The sequence below is a fragment of the Lagopus leucura genome, unplaced genomic scaffold, assembly GCF_019238085.1.
Source record: "Lagopus leucura isolate 7727_CA_CO unplaced genomic scaffold, USGS_WTPT01 Super-Scaffold_100008, whole genome shotgun sequence".
Classification (NCBI taxonomy): domain Eukaryota; kingdom Metazoa; phylum Chordata; class Aves; order Galliformes; family Phasianidae; genus Lagopus; species Lagopus leucura.
Genome location: NW_024962265.1, coordinates 11,372,259 through 11,384,394, shown reverse-complemented (window position 1 = coordinate 11,384,394; position 12,136 = coordinate 11,372,259). Strand labels below are relative to the sequence as shown.

Sequence of the window (12,136 nt, the reverse complement as noted above, 5' to 3'; positions counted from 1 at the left end):
ACACTGCTGCCTGTGAAACCTGTGCAAGCTGACAAGTTCTTTGTGTAATTTCTTTGAAAAATATCCAAATAATTTGTCTGAAGGACGTAAGTACGAATCATAGGCATATGATGGTAGGCTGTGGGTATAATGTGCACATGTATCGCTGTGAAGTAATCTGAATGTTTTCAATGATTCTATTTCAAATACAAGGAACTCAGAGGCAAGATTTGCAAGAGAATTGCAGCGCTGTCATACCTATGGAAAGCTCTTCCTTTGAGATCAGTGCTTCTGCCCTCAGGCTGTTATTGCTAGTAAATTGTTTTGGTTAACTTGCTAGGTGATTCCAGGCAGAGTGGATGCACACAATACAATCACAGGGCAAAAGATAAACATTTGGTATGTGTGAAGTTGGCTTCCTTTCTGGAGCTACTGGAGAGAACCCAATGTAGGGCTATAAAGACTAAGGGGACTGGAGCACCTCTGAGGAGGGGCTGAGGGATCTTGGCCTGCACAGCCAGGGGTGGAGGAGGCTCAGGGGGACCCATAAGTACCTGAAGGGAGGGTACAAAGGGGCTGGAGCTGGGCTCTTGTCAGTGGTGCCCAGTGCTGGCACACGAGGCAGTGGGCACAAATTGAAATACAGGAGGTGCCCTCTGAACCCCAGGCATCACTGCTGTGCTGTGCAGAGGGCTGAGCACTGGCACAGCCGTACAGAGGCTACGGATCTCCTCCTTGAAGATGTCCAGAAGGTGCCTGGCTGTGGCCCTGTGCACTCTGCTCTGTGTGTCCCTGCTGGGACAGGGGTTGGGCAGAAGGGCACAGAGCTTCCTGTCAACCTCAGCCACTCTGTGATTATAATTTTTATGTCATAGATTAATTAAAATATTTTTTTCTCTGGACTGACCAAAGTCTTCAAGAGGTTTGGTATGGTTTACTCTGCCTGCTTTGAAAGTGTGCTTTTTCCAGCAGGGTGAAGGAGGCCTGTATGCTTCCTGTGCTTCTTGAAATAGAAGGCTTCATTGGCTGAAGATAATGAAATCAACACTTCCCACTCCATAATGGATTTTTAAAATCCAGATGTGAAGTTGTACAGAACTGTATCATTATTGGCAGCGGTGATTTTTGTTCTCATTTTTCTATTTTAAGTGGCAGTACTTCCTATAACACTCTTGCTCTCTAGGACTGCGTGTTTTATTTATTTATGGGTTAGTGAAAGGGGTCTTGGCTACTCCTGTTCTGTGCTATTTTTTTGTTGCCTGTGGCTATGAAGCTTAAACTCTCTGGAACACAAGGGGTAATTCATCTTTCTGGCTCAAAGTGGAGTTTCTGTGCTTATTCTTTGAAGACACAGTCTGAAGAAGTGGAGCGGAACTGAATCTTGATTCCTGTATGTCAGTACCTTCAGTTTGAGTTGCAGTGAGAATGGCATAATGTGCTTGAGCCGTATGCCTGACTAGCCACATGGGACTGTGGGAGGAAAGGAAAGACCATTAATGAGTGTATTTCTTACCTGTCCCCCTACTGGAGAGTAGAAGGCGGAATTTCTTGATGATGCTGCAGTAAGAGATGGTTGGTACAGCACCAAAGACTTCAGTAATGTTTTGCAGCTGCTGACAGGAGTACCCAGGCTAATGTTAAGCTGCAGAACAAGTACTATACCAGCAGCTGATTCATACTTTTTGTGCCTCCTAAAATGAGGAGTAAAAAGATTCAGTGTTTCTGTCTTTGAGTTGAATTGGAAAAAAATACGGAAAAAATGGTCCCTTTTGAGACTCTTTGCTGATGTTTTTTTCCTTTGTGTGGCCTCCCACCAAATGCTCTGTAGTTTTGGTGACTGAGTTCTCCCAAAGCAGGGAAGTGAGAACTGACTTCAGTGGCTGCCTGCAGTTACAATTCCTTGCTGACTGCTGCTGGCAGTCAGGAAGGCTGTGGGGTTAAAGGAGTGACTTAGCATTATTATTGATGTCTTCTGAAACTTCTGAAGTGCTCCCTACTCTGCCAATAATTTTGAGGGCTGTAACCTCAGAGTTGAAACAATTGGATGAAATAAGAACTCTGTGGCTTCTGCGAACGTGTAGTGTTCAATGAAGTAAGTCTGCGGACAAAGCAAAGTACTGTAGGTAACTGTGGAGTTCTTTTTACTTACACAAGTAAGTGCATTTGGAAGGAACTAATCTGCAGTTACCAAAGTTGAGGCTGTTTGTTGTCATTTTAAACAACAACATAGTACTATGTAATAATAATGGTGCACTGGAATATTTGTAGAATTCCAAAGTTTTGGATCTCAGTCCAGCCAGTAGATCTTGCTCTGCGTGTGCCAGGGATAATGTGGCACTGCAGTAAATAAGTTTTTAACCAACCTCGAGGGAGAAACTTCCATGCAGGTATTTGTGGTGGATTCATAGGATCACAAGGTTGGAAAGGACCTACAAGATCATCTAGTTGAACTGTCCTCCCATCACCACAAACTGAGCCATCATCCAGCTCTAGCTCCTCATCCAGGTGCCTCTTGAACACTGCCAGGGACAACGACTCTACCACCTCCCTGGGCAGCCATTCCAGTGCCTGACCACCCTCTGAGAGAAAAAGTTCTTCCTTATATCCAACGTAAACCTCCTCTGGTGCAACTTGCAGCCATTTCCTCATGTCCTGTTTGTTGCCTTGGGGAAGGGGCCAAACCCCTCCTCACCACAGCCTCCCTTCAGGAAGTTGTAGTCTCCCCTGAGGTCTCCCCTGCGCCTCCTCTTCTCCAGACTGAACAGTCGCAGCTCCCTCAGCTGCTCCTCACAAGACTTGTGCTCCAGACCCCTCACCAGTTTCGTTGCCCTCCTCTGGGTTAGTGCTCATTGTCTGATGTTTGTGGTGTATTAGGCCTGATTTGCATAGAAGATGGTTAAAAATCGTCCAGAGGGAGTTGTGTTGTTGCTGAGTATATGCATGCATGAGCAGCATGTGAAGAATGGAAATCTGTATTCATTCCTTGACAAATACAGTTCAAGTTCTATAACTCTAGTCATGAGGCTATTGTTAGCCAAGCAGTAACACGGCATTAAAATGTATTTTTCTTTGGTCTTTTGTACCCCAGGGAAGTATGAGCTCAGTCTGCTTCTTAACACCAGCTCAGGGGGAAGGGTTCTCTAAACACTGAGGGACGCTGAGTTTTTCTTCCCTGTTGTTGTTTGTTCCTGGAGTCCTACAGGAGTTCTGACTCACCTTAAGAAAGAAGCTTTTTTAAGAAAGAAGTCACAATCTTCATCTGTGTTTATGTTTCTGAATCATGCAGTGGAAAAAATGCCTTGTTCACAGGTGCTTGTTAATGCATCTCGGAGTACAGGGACAGGATGTTGTCATGCAATTCAAAATGTCTCATAGCTTGGTTGATGCTGGACTCCTGCAGTTCTACGTATACGTGTTATGTACATGTATGTTGTGATTGCTAGAGAGGACTGAAACAGGTGTTTTGAAAGCTTACTGCCTCAGTAGTAATTAGCTGAGAAGTGAAATAAATGAGCTTGCATCAAGGGCTGCATTCATACTGCTTAAACCAAAGCTAGTTTGGATATGTCAGCGTTAGTGTTGAGATCTTTATTTTGCCTTTTGGATGACTTTCTTACATTTTCACCAAATTCTAGACTGTCTGCTATGAGACGACTTCCCTGGCATCCTAGGAAAGAGACGCTGCGTGTATGTAGCTCTTCTTTTCTTTATGGCAACCTTTCTCCGAGTGTCAAAGCAGCACTGTAGGTTTTGGAAAAGGCAGTGCATTTTGCTTTACAGCACTTGTATATATGCAGCAGTGAAGTGACTGAATGGGTGTGGTTCTGCTCCTCTCTACAGATAATACAGAAGAAGAAGATGGAAGCACTGTATTGGGCATTGCTGATAGGAATTGTATTTCAGCAAACTGATTCCTCTCATTGTTCAAGTCTTGGCAACTTCTGAGCAGCTATAAACACCTACTTCAGACTGTGTGTTTAAGTTCAGCAGAGCAGAAGCCTGAGGCTAAAAGAATGCCACTTTCTTCTTTGGAGTTCTGTTCAGGTTTTGCTGAAGAATACTACTACTAGAAGTCATTGCTTTCCATTTGGTGTTTGTATTCCTCAGGAAAATGTCAGCTGTGTGCTATAATAACTGAATGCAAGTACTCTAAAGTTGGGTCTAAGTGGATGTCAAGGCAGTTTGAAGGATATGCACAGTTCAGTGGATGTGTGTGCTGTAGTAGCTGAAGGAATTTTCAACTAAGATATTACACTTTCATGTGCAACTAAAAAAAAAAAAAGGAAGACTTAAAAATCTGAGTCTTTGCAGTGAGGTTTGCTGGGAACTTGTTCTTTGTGTGTGTGTGTGTGTGTGTGTGTGTTAAGGCAGTATTGTGTGTACAGGGTTTCTTCCACTTAAGAAGTCAGCCTCTTTTGGGGCCTGGAGTGGGCAGGTGAAGGCAAGGTGGGGGGTGGGCAGCCTACCTCAGCAGATCAGACTGCTACTGGCAGGAGCTGGTTCTGCTGCTCCTTTCCTCTGCACGCTGTCACTTTTTTTTCGGTGCTTTAGCTCCTGTCAGGCAATGCCAGGAAGCAGTTCTGTTCACTGATGTAGCAGCAGACAAGCAAATAGTTTTCTGCTGAACCGTTAAGTCAGTTTGTTTTGCAATCAGATGAGCATCAGTCAGTACAAGGAGGAGGTGCTGTGGAATTGTGTGCCAGGAGCTGTGGGAGAGAGATGAGTGGGAATTGGGCTCCGCTTATCCATGGCCATGAGCCATGCTCAGCTGTGTCGTGCATCCATATTTGAAGGCTGAACAAATAACTGAGAATCTGACATTTTTCTCATCTGCCAGTATTGTGTTTATAATACAAAAATCTTTCTCTGAGAAATATGACATCCGGAGTATCAGACTGGTGCATACTCTAAAAATAATGTTTCCTGAGTACATCATTGCTGCCAGTATGAAAATAGAGCTCTTAGCAGAATTGCAGTCTTGTGTAGGCAGTAGCTTAAGCCTGTGTGAATTTGAGGGAGGCTCAAAATGACAAACCAGCTTTTCAAGTAAGGCTGTCTTTCATTTTCTGCTTGAAGTGCCTTTAGAGATGTTGGTATGTAATTTTTTCAGTTGTGTTTCATTCTGCTATTATTTAGAGTCCTACCTGAAGTCCTTTCTTGTGACTTTTGTGTCTCAAGGTCTTTTTCCTGTCCATTGGCATTGTTAATCTTGAAGAGAGCGTTCATACATTGTCTCCCAAGGGTGGAGACGGCCATTTTCGTTTCTCTCTCTCCATAGCTCAAGCAGCAGTTCAGGCAGCTCTGTTACTTCCCATCATAGTTGTTCTGGTGGGCTTTTATTACAGCTGTTTGATCTTTCTGTGGCTGTTGCTCTCTTGGTTTTCAGTTATCTTGGAGTTGAAAGTGGCTTCAGTAAAAGATCTGTGGGAGAGAGGTGTTTGGAGATGAGGGGTTGCCAGCAAGTATTTATTTGGCTGGGTATTTTTGTACAATCGTGTTACCTGGGTAAGCGTGTACAGATGAACTTTCAGTACTTGATATGTATAAGAAAAACTCTTGCAATCTGTGAGCAAAAGTAAAACAAATGAACAACGCCAACAAGCAACCAACTAAAAAACTTGCAAAAAAAAATCAAAAAAACCCCCAAACCCTAGCCCAAAAAACTACCTCTCCCCCCCCCCCCCCCCCCCCCCAAAACAAAACAAAACAAAACCAAACAAAACCAAACCCCACAGCCCAGTCTATACTGTGCTTGTACTCCAAGTGAACAGAAAATCTCCCTGATGCTGGAAGGGCAGTTGTGTTGGTTACCAGGTTTAAAAGAAAAGTTCTGTGGTTAGCTGTTTTCTTTCCTTCTGAAAGCTTCATGGAGATGGTATGAAAACAAACCCAGGAAATGATAGATGTTCTTTGTGTCAAAAATGCCTTAATCCCTCTTAAGAAGGTTTAGAGTACTTAAGTAGGTGTAAACCAAGTTAACTAAACTTGTTTTTACATCTGGGTTGACTGCAGACCTTTTTGGATACATTCAGACCAAGTTCTTAAGTTTGGTAGTTTATTAATGTACTGGATTACATTCAAGCTATTCTAATTGTGTATTGTTAAATCAGTGTTTGCTTTTAGTGTGTTTTAAAAGCACCACTGCTGTTAAGACCTTACTTACCTAATTAAGTGCTGTTTTGTAACCTGAAAAGTTTCTATTTTGTCACTCATTCATTGAGCTGCCTCTGAAATGTATTTGGTGATGTGTTCAAAAAGAAAAAAAGTCAACCATGGCACTTTGCAGAAGGCATTGAATTAAATTGGTTGCTACTTGAAAAGGCTTCTCAGGAGATGCAGCCAAAGACAGAGAATGGGACAGAGTGAAGATCGGGTAGTCTTTCTTCTTCTGTCTGTATGCTGTAGAAATTGAAGTTGGCAATTTTTGAGATAGTTTTGTGCAAATACAGGTTCACAAGCTGTACAAATAGCATATATTGCAATTAGTAGTAATTTAAAGTCATCTAATTGCTCATGTTCAGCTAGGACATATAAGTACTAATCTTTGGTCTGAGGGGTTCGTTTAATGACTGTAGATGTATTAAAATATAAGAGAACACATAGCAAGTGGCTTCTTGCTTTAACTTCAGATTATGTTGTGTTTGGTTGCCAGTGATTGTAACCCTGATGAGCATAACTCCCATCCCTTTCCTGGCCTACATCAAGTTCTGGATCTGAGTTGCTGGTCCCTGGAAAGATGTGGGCTCTGCCTGAAAGCAAGAGAAACAGGTTGGCAGGTAGCCCCTGCTATCTCTAGAGCTATCTCTAGCTCTACCTTGCTACTGCATTCAGCACTCAAATTCCATATGTTATATATGCAGATGGCCATACTGTTTGGAAGTGTTGGACTTCAAGTATCCTTCAGTATAGCAATGAATGTTCAGGTTTAGAGTGGTGCAATTTTTTGGATACTGCAGTTTTTTGGATACTCTCTTCTGGTGCGTTGACAATCAGGAGGGAGAATGCCTAATTCTGTAGTCTGTGTTCTGAGGTTTGGGTTGAGATTTTATGGTCTGTAATATGGAACTGTTCTTTTGTCATAAGCCACCGAGTTATTTTTATTTTCCTCACATGAAACTAGTGCCATAATGACACCAGTCCAGTACCATAATGTGGGTGGCAGTTGATTTTTGTCAGGTGATGATGTTTCCCTCAGGTACCTTGGCATCCTTGATGAGTTATTGCTTACTCCTGTAAGGATTAGGTAGCTGCTTGCACGTGTATCTTTCCTTCCTGGTCTTCCCATGCTAAAAGATTTTAGAAGTGCTGTGGCAGAAAATGTTAACAAAGAAATAGTGACTTGTATCTACCAGATGAAGCAGTACTATTACAAAGGTCTGTGCTGTTTTTACATTAAGTTTAGCCTAATGGAAGGACAGATTTTCATGAGGATCCTGTGCCTTCTGACAATTGAATGTGGTTAGCTAAAAATGAGATTGTGCTCGTAGTTTGCTACATTAAATCAGATTTAGATGGGAGTCTTTGTAGCTCTTAACTGTGTGGATTAAGTTAAGAAATCCCGGAGCCCACTTCCTTGTTTAGGCTAAGTAAGCAGCAAGTGACCTCAGGGCACTTCTTCCCACTACAAGATGAGAAAATAGAAGATAGGGAGATAACGAGCTTGCTGCCTGCGCTTCAGAAGTCCCGGAGGCATTTGTAACTGCTGTTGCAAACCTCAAGAAACTCAGAGGCAAGTGGCTTAATTGCTGCTGCTTCTTTCCAATATCTGCATAAATTCCAGTTCCAAACCTTTTAATTACCAGCAAGAATGTGTGATTCTATTCACCAGAAGTTGTGATCTTTTTACTTCTGTAAGGACTGCTTTGTGAATTACTTGAACTGAGGATTGCAAAATTAAATTAGTCTGCTGAAACACAGCAGTAGAGGCTGCCTTGAAAATTAGTATGCTACCAAACATTTGTAAATTTGAGGTTACTTAGAAATTGTGCATTTCATTGCAAGATTTCTCTAAACTTCTGTGTCTGAACATGCTTATTTGGAGTCGCTGATTGTGAGTGTGACGTGGTTAGTAATTTGATTCTATGAAATCATGATATGAGATTGTATCAACTGCTTTGTTAGACTGCCCTGAAGTCTAGAAGTCTTTGGCTTATCTCATTTATTCCAGCCCTTGGCACCTCTCCCCCAAGCACTGGAAGAACAATGCTTACAGAGGAGGCATTTATCTTCAATATTGCTTGAACACAGTGTCTACTAATGACTACTTACATGCACAGATGTGCCCTTACATCTTATTTTCAATTTAGCTTGCATATTATGTAAGGTTATGAGGTCTCTTTTTAAAAACAAAACAAAAAAGCGTATGGTCAGGTTTTTGGTGTTTCCACATGTATTTCAACAACGTTCTATTTTGTTTCTGGAAGAATGCCATGTAAAGCCATCTGACAAGGTAGGTCATAGCAACATTTGTAAGCAGCTTGCTGATGGTTGATATTCATTGACTGTAAATGTCTTGTTTGGCAACGTTTATGGACAGCTGTTGTGTAATTGATCTGAACTTTCTGGTGTAGAAGTTGATGAAGAGCACTTAGACAGTGTGGCTGTGGTCTGTGACCAGTTACGAGAGTAGCCCTGGAAATCTTTTTTCTTTTTTGCTGTAAGTTGTTTTTGTTCTCCTTTATGTTAATCAACAGTTGTAGCCTGATCCTTGTGCCTGTCCCTAATAGTCATTTTCATTAAGATACACATTTTGGGATGTGTGCCTTGTTGAATGCTTTGATAACTTAATCCTGATCTCTGGATAAGTGTTCTCTATCTGAATGTGCTTACAAAGTCTTTTTTTCTTTTGACAGCTGGGAAGGAGAAACCAAAAATGAACGCAGAAGAGCTACAGATAAAAAAGGTTAAGAAGAAAAAGAAAAAGAAACATAAAGAGAATGAGAAGAGGAAGCGTCCAAAAATGTACAGCAAATCCATTCAGACTATCTGCTCAGGACTGGTTTCTGATGTTGAGGATCAGGAAGCCAAAGGCATCATAGATGATCATCTTAAGGATTTCAATGGGAAAAATATGGATCCCAAGAAGGACTGTGAGTCCAAGATACCAGAGAACAGTGAGTTTCCATTTGTCTCGTTAAAGGAGCCACGGGTTCAAAATAAACTCAAAAGGTTGGACACATTGGAGTTCAAACAGCTGATTCATATTGAGCACCAGCCTAACGGAGGTGCATCAGTTATCCATGCCTACAGTAATGAACTCTCCCACTTATCTCCTGTGGAGATGGAGAGATTTGCAGAAGAGTTTGTGGGTCTGGTTTTTAGTGAAAATGAAAACTGTGCAGCTTACTATGTAATGGGTATTGTTCATGGGGCAGCTACATATTTACCTGACTTTTTAGACTACTTTTCATTTAATTTTCCCAATTCACCAGTGAAAATGGAGATTTTGGGAAAGAAAGATATAGAGACAACGACTATGTCAAATTTTCATGCTCAGGTAAGAGGTTATATATTTTACTTTCTAAAGTCATGTAATGGTTTCAAACAACTGTGAAATGGATTTTCTTAGAATACAGTCACCATTTAGCTGTGCTGAGTGGATGAAACAAGACTGGAAGCAAGGTTGTTCTTTGTTAGTTCTGCAGTGCTAAGGAGCTTATTAACTGAGGAAAAGTTGCATTTTGTGTGGGAGGGGAAATGTTTGCATGCACGTGGTCATAGGTTTCTTTGGATTTGTCACTGTCTGAAGCCTGAGTTTCTGAGGGCTAAAATGACTTAGCTGCAGCTCTCTGGGCATCTAAACTGTAGCTTTTCTATATGAGCTTCTTCATAAAAACTGAAGTACTTTAATACATCAGAAAAACGTTACACATAAAACCTTTGTAGGGAACAGTTAAGGAACTTCATATGTAGTTTGAGACTTCTAAATCTGTTCATAAAGGAGAACTTGACAGTGGTTCATAGAGCTATTAATTTGATCCTTCCTGGTTGCGTTTGCCCTCAGTTAGTTGTATTCCCTTGAAAGCAGTTAAGCTGTGCGGCAAAATGGCAGGCATCTTCTGAATCAATTTCTTTCTGTTTTCATTTTCAGGGAGAGATGACTGTATAGTCTCATAGCAGTCACTACAGGTTAAACACCACCTTGCTATTTATAAACTTGCTGTAAATGATATGAATAGTCTGTATGCAACAGTAATGTATTTCAGGTCCTGTAAGTTTAGGAAAAGTGCTTTCCTAGATTGCAACCTTGGTAATGACAGTATTGTGTAAAGCTGTTAGAGATAACCTGATACTATTATGAGGACACTTAGTCCAATTTTTCTGTCTGTATTGACTTTAGTTCACAGTTAACTGTTTAAGTTGCTTAGAAATAGATTCCTATTTGTGAATATTAAATGTTATTTGGGACACCTATTAACTATGTTAGCCTTATTTAGACTGTTATGAGGAGTTCAAATGTGAGTCACGCTGTTTGATTTAAAAAGATACGCTTTTGTTTCTACTACATAAATATTTGTGTGGAGCACTGCTGAAAAAAGTCATGCAGGTCACCTGCAAGTGTGTATAGAACTGAATTGTTGCTGCAAGGGAATGCTTGCAGCCCTGGTTTAAAGAAAAGAAACAAACGAAAAACCCATCCACTGCCACACAATGTGAATGTTCTGTAAATCCACTAAAATGTTCTGAGTTTCACCAACAATGCAATGATTCTGTGTACACGATACCTTATGGGAGCTCCCCAGAGCTGTTCTGTCTGATGCCATTTCACATGAGGAAGCTGGATCTGTGTATGTATTCTCTTGGGCAGCATTAATGGAAACATAACTGTGTGCTAATATCCATCTTAAAGACATACTTAAGAAATGCCTGGACTTGATTTCTGTGAATTGCAATGGAACTGTTACTGGTTAATTTGATGTGACAACAGTAATATCCAATATCCGCAGCTGAATCACTTCTGTGGTCACTGCTTTTGAGATCGTTTCCCTACTCTACTGTAAGTGAAGGAAGAACAGAAAACGTAGTAGATGAAAGAAGCTGAACTTTACATTGCAGCGTTTAAATCATTCATTGACTTTGTAGTCATCAAATCTACATTTCACTTGTCTAGAGTCTTAGTTCTGCTGTCTTCCTTTTGTTTTCTCTATTTTTCAGCAAGCTTTTGTAGCTTTTTATCACTTGTCAGGATTTGGTTGCGTGACAGACTGCTGGGCTCCTATTACAGTTTTGCTCGCATAAGAGGTGCCATGTGTATAAATGATGTGTATACGTGTACGCCAGACTTCTTCATGTGGTCTTTTACACAGCATTACTCGTATCTGGAATACAGTGGTCAATACCTTGGTTGACTAGCTATTGATTCTATTTTTCCTTACTGCTGTTATTTTAAAATCTTCTTCTGTCTGCATACGTTCTCCATGTTACCAGGTGACTTGCTGCAGCTTAGGTTTCCTAGCTCAGTGTTTCCTTTTCTGACTGGAGCCAGTATCAAAGGTTTTTGGGAAGGAGTTTGAGGGCATAGCAGTTATAGTGGTACTGTGCCACAGGGCTCACCTTCCACAGGTGTCAGAGGGCCTTTTCAGATCTGAGGGCTGTGAGTTGTGGTTTTTGACCTCTAGCTGTACTTCTGTTGCATGAATCTCACTTGTTAGTGTCCACCTCTTTTTTTCTTTTTGGTTTTCTGTGTCTTAATTTAAAAAAAAGTACTGAATGATTACATAACCTGTTACTTTTTTGGGTGCAGTTCGACACTATTTTCCCTTTGTGCTGAATTTTTTGTTGAACTTGAAGAGGTTGTTGTTGTTCTGTATTGCCTTGAAATTTTAAATGTAGTTTCTCTTCCTGCATTGCAAAAGCTCTGTACTCGTGTGTTATGCGGTGCTCTGAGCTGCTTGTGCAAAGGTGAGTGCGTTTCTGATGCCCAGGTAGGAGCTCAGTGTGTCTGGTTTGCTTTGAATATCTGTCTTAACCTTCTTTAGTATTAAAAGTGTTCAGTATTAAACTCATCTGTTGCACTGTTTAAACTAAAACACTGAAATGAGGCCAACATCAGTAGGTGAAGTTCTTTGGTTGTTTTTGAGACCTCTTTGTGATGTGTGTAACCATTCTGACAAACCTGACATTTATTTAGCAAATATATTTCGTACCACCAAAGTGG

General features: G+C 41.1%; 1 protein-coding gene across 1 annotated transcript in view; it reads left to right on the top strand.

Moving 5' to 3' along the window:
* Positions 1-12,136, top strand: part of RSBN1L (round spermatid basic protein 1 like) — a 49,609-nt gene that overhangs the window by 16,419 nt on the left and 21,054 nt on the right. The window contains exon 3 of the mRNA XM_042872364.1: positions 8,832-9,475. Within this exon, the coding sequence (XP_042728298.1) occupies positions 8,832-9,475 (644 nt within the window). The remainder of the gene's footprint in view (positions 1-8,831; positions 9,476-12,136) is intronic.